Source organism: Hetaerina americana, unplaced genomic scaffold (genome assembly GCF_022747635.1).
Source record: "Hetaerina americana unplaced genomic scaffold, ioHetAmer1.1.p SCAF_20, whole genome shotgun sequence".
In the NCBI taxonomy this organism is placed as follows: Eukaryota; Metazoa; Arthropoda; class Insecta; order Odonata; family Calopterygidae; genus Hetaerina; species Hetaerina americana.
Genome location: NW_027286764.1, coordinates 10360796 through 10372479, shown reverse-complemented (window position 1 = coordinate 10372479; position 11684 = coordinate 10360796). Strand labels below are relative to the sequence as shown.

The window sequence follows — 11684 nt, the reverse complement described above, 5'->3', positions numbered from 1 at the left end:
CGAATTTTGAATCTTTTGACCAATCCGCCCTTCGAAGTACTACTAAGAAAGGGAACAGATGAAGAATGAAATGCCAGAGGTAAAGTGTGAAGTTAATTGTATGGGATACTAGTTCTCAGTTTAACATTTTTTTAATACTACTTATCGTAATATTGAAATATGACTTGACATTTTTCACTTTAAAATGTCCAGAAAATCATTCGGGGTACTTTGAAACGATCAGAATGTGTGATAAAACCGATTTTGAAATCTGCAGATTGTGTTTAAACAGTAGTGGATTGTTGATAAATATTTTCGAGCAGGATAATAACTTGGAATTCATGTTAGAAAAGACAATAGAAGATTTAATAGATGTTAAAGTAAGTTGAGTTGCATGTGTGACGTCCTTGGTTTGATAACGTTTGTCGGAGATCTTCCGTGTAATTAATCAGCAGATGGAGTATAGATTCCCTACGCTGTTGGGAAAAATTGAATTGATATTCGCAGCAGAAGAATCGATCATTTTGTTGATAATATTTGTAATTTTTAAAAATATTTTCTTAGGTTGTGGAGGATACAAATTATCCCTGGTTGGTGTGTTCTAACTGCACGGAGAAGCTGACGGAATTCCGGCTATTTAAGCGTCGATGTGCCGAGTGTTTGTTCGTTTTCCACAATCGCATCCGAAAGGGGTGCAATCCTACTACGAAAGGCTGGATAACCAATCGAGAGGAGGTCAGTTTCATCCATTCCATTGAACGAAGTCATTCACGAAGACATTTGTACAAAAGGGACATTTCGTAGCATCTGTTTTGATTTAAATACGGGAAAAAAACGTCGTATATCATATCTTCATGATCACTCAAAAGCATTTAGACCTTTGCGGAAATATTCACTTTACCGGTAAGGAAAAATGTATAAGTATATTTGTTTTCCTATCTGTCTACTTCACCTCCCCCACATCCACATTTCAAAAGCCTCCAATATACACCTATCATATTGCTTTTATAACCATGTTTTGACGCCTTACGAAACTATGCTGGTTAATAAGTTATAACGAGCTTTCTCTTAACATCTTTTCTCAATGTCTCTGTCACCTCTGTCTTCCATATAATTATGAGGTAATCTACCGGTTGAGGTAGGTTTTTGGATGGACACAAATACCAAATAAATATTTTGTGACTCCTAACAAGACAATCCAGCAACCTCCTTTACGTCAAGTCTCTCTTCATCTCTGAGTACTTCCTTCCTTCATCCTGCCCAACATTCCTATCCTGTTCCTTCCCTTTCCTTGTTTTCCTAACATTCTCCCCTCTATTGTAGCCTCCAACATCCCACTGCCGATCCATACGCCATTCATCCATTTTTCCTGCATCCATAATATTTCTCCCAACGAGCCCCTCTCTTTGCCCACCATCCCAAGTACTTTGTCATTTGTTTTCTTCTCTGTCCATTTCACCATCTCCATTCTTCTCCACACCCACATTTCAAAAGCCTCCAATTTACGTCTATCTTCCTGCTTCAATGACCTTGTTTCCCCGCCGTACATAGCTACGCTCCATATCAAAGTTTTTACGAGTCTTTTCTTAACATCCTTACTCAACATCCTTGTCATCAACTACCTCCTCCTTGTGAAAACCTCTTTGCCTAGTGCAATCTCATTATGTCCCTACTACTTTGACGGTGTTGATCAGTAACACATATCACTTCGAATACGTCTAAACTGTTCTACCTGATCTGGTTTTTACCCTCCTATTTTAATGCATACCTTAGCCTCTTTATTTCTAGATAATCGCATAAATTTTGTTTTATTAATATTGATTCTCATCCCATACCTGTCGCACTGAATTTCCAATTCACTCTGCAATGCTTGCAAACCCTTGGCTTACTGACCAACGAAAGCTTGATCATTAGCAAACCTAACTGATTTTTTGAATTTCCCGCCAACTTTCATTCCTACTTCCTGTTATTTCCATATCTCTTTAATCATTTCCTCCACATAAATGTTAAACAGCACCGGTGATAATGGGCAACCCTGCCTTACACCTCTCCCTAACACTGCCCATCTGGACTCTCCATGCCCCACTTGAACGTGAGCAGTCTGAGACATGTACAAATATCAGATTAGCCTCCTGTCTCTCCAATCTATTCCTATTTTCTGCAATATACCCATTAGTATTTCCCAATTCACTCTATCAAATGGTTTTTCAAAATCTACAAAAGAGGCAAATACATCCTGGTTGTATTCTATATTCTTCTTGATTAATAATCTCATTACTGCAAGGGCATCCTGCATACCTCTTCCCTTCCTAAACCCAAACTCGTCATCCCCTAAGTAATCATTTGCCCTCCTCTCTATCCTTTTGTTTATGATCCTGAGAACAACTTTTGCTGCGTGGGATATATAACTTATTGTCCTGCAGTCCTCACATGATGTAGCCTTTAACTTTTTTGGAATAGGAACTAAAACTGATCTCACAAAGTCTTGCGGCCAGATTCCTTCCTCATAGATACTACGAATAAGGCAATATAGACTCTTCCTCCCAAATTTGCCTAAACCTTTTACTAGTTCTGCAGGAATGTTAGCCACTCTCACGGTCTCATTTAGTTTCATCTCTCTTAAAGCCCTTTCTATCTCATCGTCAGGTATATCTGGACCTAAGCTAACTTCATCTCTGTAATGTTCCTTTTCTATGTCTAACCTTGTTGGCCTAAGTTCTTTACCCTACAGTTCTTCTGCATATTCCTTCCATATTTCTTGGATCTTTTCTGTGTCAACTATTATACTTACCCGCCTTTTCTCTAATTGTTAGCATAGATCTTCCCTTCTTACTTCCTGATAGTGATTTAACGTTGCTGTATAGCGCACCAATTTCACCGTCCCTCTCCAAACTTTCCATATCCTTGCACTGCATTTTCCACCATTCTTATTTTGCTTTATATTTTACCCATCTCAATTTATGATTGAAGTCTTGGTACTTCATTTTGCCTATCTCTGTGTTTGCATTCTTCCATTTTCTTCTCTTCTCCATCTTTGTAATCATCTCCACCTTGATCCAATTGTTTCCTTGTCCTTTTCCCGTTTAGGGTTCCTATAGTGTCTTTTGCTGCATTCGATATCTCTTTCTTGATACAATCCCATTTCTTTGATAATACCCAGATATTTACTCTCCTCCATGATTTTCTCTACGGCCTGTTGGTACTCCTTCCTGGTGAATCCATTTAATTCTTCTACATTCCATTTCCTAACCTGCTGCCCCTGCCTAATTCTTTGGTAACGTACGCTACATTTCATAACAACTAGAATTTTGGTCCAGGAGAGTCTGCGTCCTCTCTCGGAAAGCTGTGTGTATTTATCAGACTGTTCCTATAACTTAGCCTAAAGAGGATATAATCTAGAGTATACCTTTCTCAGTCACCTTAAATTTTCTGTGTATACTTTTGGCTTTTGTGGTGTCTAAACCAAGTGTTGGTGATGACTAACCCGTCTCCTGCAGAACTCCACTGCTTTTTCCCCATGGTCATTCCTCGTGCTTAAACCGTAGTTCCCCACCTCATCGCCATCTCTTCCTTCGCATACTCTGGCATTCCAATCCCCCATCACTATAAAATGTTTCCCTGCCGGAACACACGCAATTATGTCCTCCAACTGATTGCATATCCTATCGACCTCATCCTCTCAATGGTTTCCTGGTGGCATGTATACCTGAAAAATGACCAAATTCGTTGGTTCTGCTTTTATCTCAGCCAATAATATCCTATCTGTTAGTTGTTCTATGATTACTATGCTTCTTACTACCTCTTTATTCAATACAATGGCCTTCCTACGTTGGCTCTCGTCCCCTCCACAGTATAATACTCTATTACAATCACTCCTGTAATCCCCACTCTTCTTCCATCTCGCCTCGCATAGGCCTGAAATATCTATACTTCCCCTTTCCATTTTTGAAATTCTCCAATTTTCCTGTCCTCAACATTGTCCTAACATTCCAAGGTCCTATTCTCACTAAATTGGTCTTTTGTGGCTTCTGTCTTGCTGCTGTTTTTTATGCCTTGCAAGGGCTTTGCGGGATGTTTACTGCAGAAGCCTTGCTTCACCCGCTGCCGGGTATGACACGCGGGCAATCGGGCTGAGCCATGTAGAGGCCAGGACTCATATTTTCTGTAGTGTCCATCATTTTAATCTTGGAAATGATAATTGAGGGGGTTTCCCATTTAGTGTTTTCAACGTGACACCATCACGTGATGGCCGCCCCACTGGGGTCAGATGCCTTTGTAGACACCTCACTGAGGAACGGACATTGCATGGACTTACTATCGTCTGGCTCCTAACCTTCGACCTATCTGGCATGGGGTACCCTAATAAGAGCAATTATTATTACTCCCGCCAGCACAGCTATAGGGGTCATCGGAATGGATAAGCCCTTCGATAATGTCATGTTTTAGTCTGTGGGAGGCTGTCACCCATATATATATAAAATAATAATACTCTATCATGATCATTTTTATGTGACCTTATCACAGTACTGACCAGAGGGAATGGTTTATATTTCTGGAATGCCTTTATGGGCACTCCCTGCCATTGACCCGAGCTGTGTGGTACTTAACAGCATAATAGATTTCCCTGCAAAACCATAGATGACACAGAGAAATTATCTGCCTCCCTCCTCTTATAAATGCCCTCCTAATGGGTCAATTGCACACAATGCCATAGAATGCCATTAGGGCCTTAGTATGGGGTAAACTCTGCCGTCACCTACCAAACCGACCTTCCAGTTGATTACATTGTTTATGGTTTATAAGGAGGAGAGTGATGTCCCGAGCCATGGCAACAAGGGTGTTGAGAGGCCTGGAGAGGAGTTGGTTGAAGGTACGTCAGGGAAAGTGTGGGCATGCAGCAGGCCCGTGGAAAGGGCAACGGTTGAGATGGAGGACACTTATTCAGCGGGCTCTCGGGTGAATTGGATGGTGGATAATAATCGGAATGGAGTGGAGATTCAGGTGAGTGAATTAAGTAATTATGCACTGCAAATATAAGCGATGCCTTTCACCAAATTTGTTTGTTTGTGTAAATTATGGTGTGAGGGGATTTTCTTCTTAGGCAGAGTTAAGAAAAGCAACAGAATTCCATGTCTTTGGATATTCCAAAACCTGAACCTAAATGGTGGACCAGCATATAATAGTCTGTATTCCCTTTTATGAATGTTAGTTGCAAGGAATTTGACTACCGTCTGTCATAAGTGGTACTTTTTTTGTGAAATCAGGGACTCTCAAATGTTTCTCATGCCAGAATTTTATAAAATAGTTTGTGTCAAAGGATTCGTTGCCCCGGTGCTCTTATATTGAAATGTTTGACCATCTGCCATAATTAAATGCTAACATTGTATGCTTTGCAATTAGTGTTCTGGTGGGATCAAGAAAGACGTGGGTGATGACACCAATGCCAGTGACGCTATTGACAACAGGGCTGTGGATGTCCAAGATGACATGATTATTGTCAAAGAAGAGGTAGACACTGATGCTGCCAGTGGATGTTGTGCTTCAATGGAGAAGGATATAGATTGGTCCATTGCCCCATCAATGCAGGAAGGTGACAGTCACTGCTCAGACATTGAGGATTCAGGGAATTTGGTGAGTGTAATTTAACATCCATTAGAGTTCCGAAACCTGTAAGTAGTCTCTTTGAGTGTGTTGTCTACTGAAGGGACAATCTGTCTAGATTTCTTTTCCTTTAATGTCCTTTCTCACTCCCCATTGAGTAATTGTGGATATACTTTCCCATCAACCATTGCAATCAATGGAATCATGTCTTCATAATTATGGTTAGCAACATTCAAGCAGCCAAGTATTGAAGTTGGTTATATAATTCATAATGCACAAATTTTTTCACCCGGTCATGGTGAATGATTTTAACACCCTGAAATTGGTGCATTGAAATGCAAATTATTGGGTGGCTCCATTAAAAGTTACCGTTGTGGCATGTTCTCTACCAACACGTTGCTCTAATCTAGTTCAACCCATAGAAGGCTTACAGTAGTGTGTTGGGACAAAAATTTTAAACAAAATGCATATGTGGGCATTTAGGGGCAAAATGGCCCTTTTTCTAATGAACTGTAAACAAGCTGTGTTTTTAAAGTAAGGATGAGCAAGTATTTATCCGCATCTTTCATGCAGGAGAAGGGGGTACCTAAAGGATCAGTGCTAAGCATGATGTTATTTGCCATCGCAATAAACAATGTGACGGATTGCATCAATGCCCCGGTGTTGGCATCACTCTTTGTGGACTACCTAGCCATACTTAGTTAGTCGTTACGGCTCGTAAATGCCTTCATGCAAGTCCAGGTGACCCTAAATATGTAGAGGTACTGGTAGCGAGGGAACAGCTTCTGTTTCTCCACAGAGTAAACAAATGTGTTTATTTACCCTATCTTTGCGGAAACTGTGTTCACCTGACTTTTGGCACTCTTCCTTCTGGGAAAATCTTCTGGAAGATGTCACCATCATGTGCTTGAGGGTAGGGTACTGTGTCTTCTCACAGACATTTCTCTTCATGGAGGAGAAAGTTTAACCTTGTGGCAAAGATTGAGCCCTGTCCCCGAGGGTAAACCATATTTTGACACATTACAAAAAATACCAGGGGGCTAAAGAAAAATTTTTAAATAAGGGGTATTTTGGTTCATATATAAAAGGATGATCCCAACTTCTAAATAAGGTTTTGACATTGTTAAGAGAAACTGGTCTGATGGGACAAGTATATTTGTGGTATCCTAATTTTATGGCTTTTGGTTGTGAATATTTACATATTTATTTATTTATGTATTTATCTATTTATGTACAAGGTGTGATAAAAAAATAACGGGCTGATTTTATTCTGCACGAACTGTTGAACGGATCGAAACGAGACAGTTCACCATCTAGCGTCACATCTGAGGCCTAAAACGAGAGGTGTTGCTTTTGTTTACGTCAAGTCGATACACAGCAGCAGCGGTAGGTATTTTTTTAACCTGTTCGTCGCTGCGTGCAATGGCAGCAATGAAGGAGCTAGAGGAACAGCGTGTGCGAATGAAATTTTGTTTCAAACTCAGTGAAAGTGCTACGGAGACATTTGGAATGATTCAGCAAGCCTTTGTTAATGAAGCTATGAGTGGAAGCCAGTGTTTTGAGCGGTACAGTCCTTCTAAATTGGGCAGAACTTCGACAAATGATGATTGGCAAACCTTTCACAGACCCCAAGCATGCCAAATTGGTGAATGATTTGGTGCTGGAAAATCTCCGTTTAACTTTAAGGGAGAAAGCTGATGAAGTGAACAATTAGTTTTGGATTCTGCCCTGGGCCCTATTGGCAAGGGCTGATTCATTATGAATATGTCCCTCAACATCAAACCGTCAAAGATTTCTACGTAAAGGTTATGAAGAGGCTGAGGGTCACAGTGAGCCAAAAGAGGCCAGACGTGTAGAGAAACAGTGCTTCGCCTTTCCACCACACTAACGCACGGGCACACGCGGCGCTGATAGTGACAGAGTTTTTTGCCAGAACAAGAACTTCCATGATACCACGGCCACCTTACACAGACGTGGCTCCATCAGACTTTTTTTGTTTTCAAAGTTAAAATCAACCTTGAAATGGTGCGGATTCGGCTGTATTGTGGACATGAAAAACTAATTGTATGGCGGACCTGAAGAGGATGCCTAAGGTGGCTTACCAGGCAGGGTTCAAGAGCTGGAAGAAACGTTGGCAATGGTGTGTCGTCAGCCAAGGCACGTACTTTGAGGGCAACAAGTGCGATCAAGGTGTATCCGTCAAAATAAACAAGTTGTAAAATCAGTCCTGTCTTTTTCTGATCACACCTTGTATTTATGTATTTATTTACTATTCCTTACTAGAGTATTGAGGGTATAAATTTATTGACAGTGGTGGAAATAACCATTGATGTTGATGGGCCCTACAAAACTTAATTACTACTACAAGTACGAATACTTCACCTAATACTACTACCAATGGTAAGATGAACGTGAAACATTGTCTTTTGTCAAAGTGTTCCGGATCACACTGCCATATGCTCTCTGCATCTATCTGTCTTCTCTCCTGCCTCGTTCAGATTTATACCAACAATGCCCTCTCTCCACCATTTTGCCATCCCTATCATACTTTGTTGTTTGTTTTCATGCCTCTTAACTTCACCTGAAGTAAACGTAATGGGCTGCAGTACCTATTCTTGTGATTGTAGTAATGGTTTGGAGAATGTAAATACTCCTTTTAATTGTGATAATCCTATGGAAATGCATAGTTTAATATACTTTTCATTCTTGAACTCTCTTGTACTTCAACCCTGTTTACTTGTGTTTAAAATGTGGGAAATTTTATTATCATTTGATGTCATAAGGTGTAATTCATGATGAGAAATATTTATGAAGACAGAAACATAGTTCATTTCAATTAAGTAAATGCTAAAATTATTATGACTGATTTTTATATCAATTGTATACCTTTGTACAATTTCAGTCTAAGAATGACAGTTGGTGGGACGTTTGTTTCATGTTTTCTGCAGATATGCTCTACCTTATAATGATTTTCTTTGATCTTACAGGACCATTCAGAAGACGGAGAATTACGGTTGCCTTATAATGTCGAAGTGGACATCAAGGAGGAGAGTGAAGTTGACATTCCTGAAGGGGATGGAAGTCTATCAGGTCATATGCGTGTGCAAGCGGGGGAGAAGTCACACAAATGTGCAATTTGCTCAATAGCCTTCCCTGATAAGTCAAACCTTAAAAGACATATGTTGACACATACTGGTGAATGGCTGCACAAATGTAAGATATGTTCGAAAGGCTTTCATCAAAAAAGACAACTCAAGCAGCACATGTTGACACATACTGGCGAAAGGTCACACGAATGTGAGATATGTTCAAAATCATTCACTCTCAAGAAAACCATGATGCATCACATGCGTTTACATTATGGGGAGAAGTCACACAAATGCGCAATATGCTCAAGAGCGTTTTCATATCCGTCAAACCTTAGAATACACATGTTGACACATACGGATGAAAAACCATATAGATGTGATGTATGTCTTAAAGGCTTTCATCAAAAAATACACATCGAGCAGCACGTGTTGAAACATACTGGTGAAAAGCCACACAAATGTGAGTTTTGTTCAAAATCATTTGCTCTCAAACAAACCATGATTCGCCATATTCGGGTACATTATGGGGAGAAGTCACACAAATGTGCAATATGCTCAAGGGCATTCTCAGATAAGTCAAGCCTTAAGAGACACATGCTGACACATACAGACGAAAGGCCATATGAATGTGGAATATGCTCAAAAGGATTCAAACATAAAGGTGACCTAATGAGGCACAAGAAGTTGCACAAACAGGTAATAACTGACTGAATCTCCAAAAAGAGTCCATCTCCAAAGGAGAGCTAAGGCGACAGACTTCAAGTTCACTAGAACTCTGAGGATTGATTGATAATCAAAAATTCTTCCCACGAATTCCCTCACTCTGCCAGGAAGAAATAATAAATGGCTTTTCACCATTTTGTGGAAAAATGAAATTTTTCTCCATAATTATCCAACGGATCATTTGAGCAGTATTGCCTCCTACTCGGGAAGTGCATTAACATCTCAATTATTGGTGCTAATGTATGAGGCTTAGCAAAATACAGGGAAATATGGTCATAGAATAACAATTTCAATTCGTGTGGATCCAAAGTTTTAAAAAAAGGAGGTTAATATAAATAGGAAACGAATAAACTTTACTTTTTCAATCCATGTGATCCATTTGAAATTTTGTGGCTATTCGAATCACAATAATTTTCTTTTTTCAGCCATTTTGATATATAGGTGAATTGATGTATAATTGTACAAGAGGAACACAGAACTATCTGCTTATGGAGTGAGAATAGTGTTTTTTCCTCTGAAAGTAACTCATTCACTTTTATCATTGCCTCAAAATTCTTCAAAGTTCATTCCTTGATCATGGAAACACGTCCTCAAGGGGACATGTGTAAGCTTCTTTGACGGCACTAAGGGTCCCATGGTGGTGTCTTTTGAGGGAACATTTTTGAGAGTAGGAAATAGTCAGTTGGTGCGTAGTCGGGACTGTAAATGGGTATTGTTGCAATATCATTGCAGGAAGTTTTCACGAGCATGTTCTCCACTTGGCCTTTGGTCGTCCGTCAAGACTTTTGGGATGAGTTTAGTACAGATCTTTTGCATTGAAAAATTTTAAGTGACAATGGTGTGCATTAATTTAATCAATCGATATCAATAATATGCACACTCAATAACTGTTGGACTGAATTTTGTAGGTAACCCAAATGTGAGGAAAAAACTGTTTTCAATACTTTTTATACAAACCCTCTTCAAAGGTACAGCTCGAGGGTGTAATGGATTCAGAATAATTGCCGAAAGTACATTACTTTGTGTGCTAAGAACTTTTGTGATGCTGGTGTGAGCCTCTGGAAAACTAAGGGATATGGAAAAGTGGTTATGATTTAAATTTAAGCTTTATCAGTTCCTGTGCATACATCAAGTCTACACAGTGAATGAATTCACGTCTCTCTAAATAAATAATATCATTCTTATGTGTGCCATTACTGTTCCTTTTTTATTTATGATTCTTATAATTTGTATTCAATCTCCAATTTCATTTGTAATTGTGTGTGTCTGAATATTTGCAATCTATGTGATGCATTCAATGCAGGTAGCAAATACGTGTTTCAAGAACCAAAAAGATCTATCAATGCATTTTCCATAAAAAATAACAAGTTTTTTGAATGTTCTGTCATATTCCACATAAATAGTTTGATTTATTTTTATTGTGTATTATTTTTTGTAGCGTCATTAGGGAAAATTTCTTTTCTTCTCTTCCGTAAAGATATTAACATTATTAGTAAATAAATGTTTTCTCATTTAATTGAAAAGTTTAAAAATAATTAATCATAACATTGAATTTGTGGCTTTGTGGATACGTTTAGATGTACAGATGGGGAAAAACTGATTTTATACGTATATATTAGCTTATACATTTGGTAACTAGTCACTTGAAATGTGATAATTATTTAGAGGGCACTGCATTTTTTCATTATCATCACCTTATTATAGATCGTAAAAATAAAGTCATGATGATTATGTGCGTTATTGCCCAAGTGCTTGCAAAAGTGTATTAGTTATCATGGAGATTACTTTAAAAAACGATAAAGCCTTTTTCAAAAATAAATTTACTGTCTTTTCATAACAAGGCTGAAAATATAAATAGCAACCCTCATGCAACATTTTCAGTGTAAAAATCATTCGCCTCGACTGGGATTCGAATCCAGATCCCTCAATATCCGGTCGAGTGCTTTATCCAGTTAAGCTCTCGAGGTGTCCTCTCAATCTCTGAAATTTTAGGGTTTTTAAAGGAACGAGATGTTGTGACGACATACCATACATACAATGTCACAGGCATTGGTAGTCGTGTGTGACGTGCCACAGTCCACAAGGTTAAAGCAAACTTTTAAATTCTTATGCTGTTTATACCTTGACAAATTCCAAAGAAACTGTGGGAGACGCCACAACAGAAACGTTTAACGGAGCCATCCAGTAATGTGCAACTCAATGCAACATTTTCAGAGTGTAAAAATCATTCTGGGATCTGGGTTCGAATCCCAGTCAAGGCAAGTGATTTTTACACTGAAAATGTTGCATTGA

At 39.0% G+C, this 11684-nt stretch overlaps 1 protein-coding gene across 1 annotated transcript; it reads left to right on the top strand.

The window, feature by feature from the left end:
• Window positions 1–176: 176 nt before the first annotated feature.
• On the top strand, window positions 177–10779 carry LOC139688533 (zinc finger protein 250-like). The gene is made up of 5 exons (XM_071586063.1): window positions 177–359; window positions 544–714; window positions 4783–4980; window positions 5380–5610; window positions 8568–10779. Exons 1-5 carry the CDS (start codon window positions 225–227, stop codon window positions 9378–9380), a joined length of 1548 nt encoding a protein of 515 aa, XP_071442164.1. The 5' UTR covers window positions 177–224; the 3' UTR covers window positions 9381–10779.
• Window positions 10780–11684: the final 905 nt, after the last annotated feature.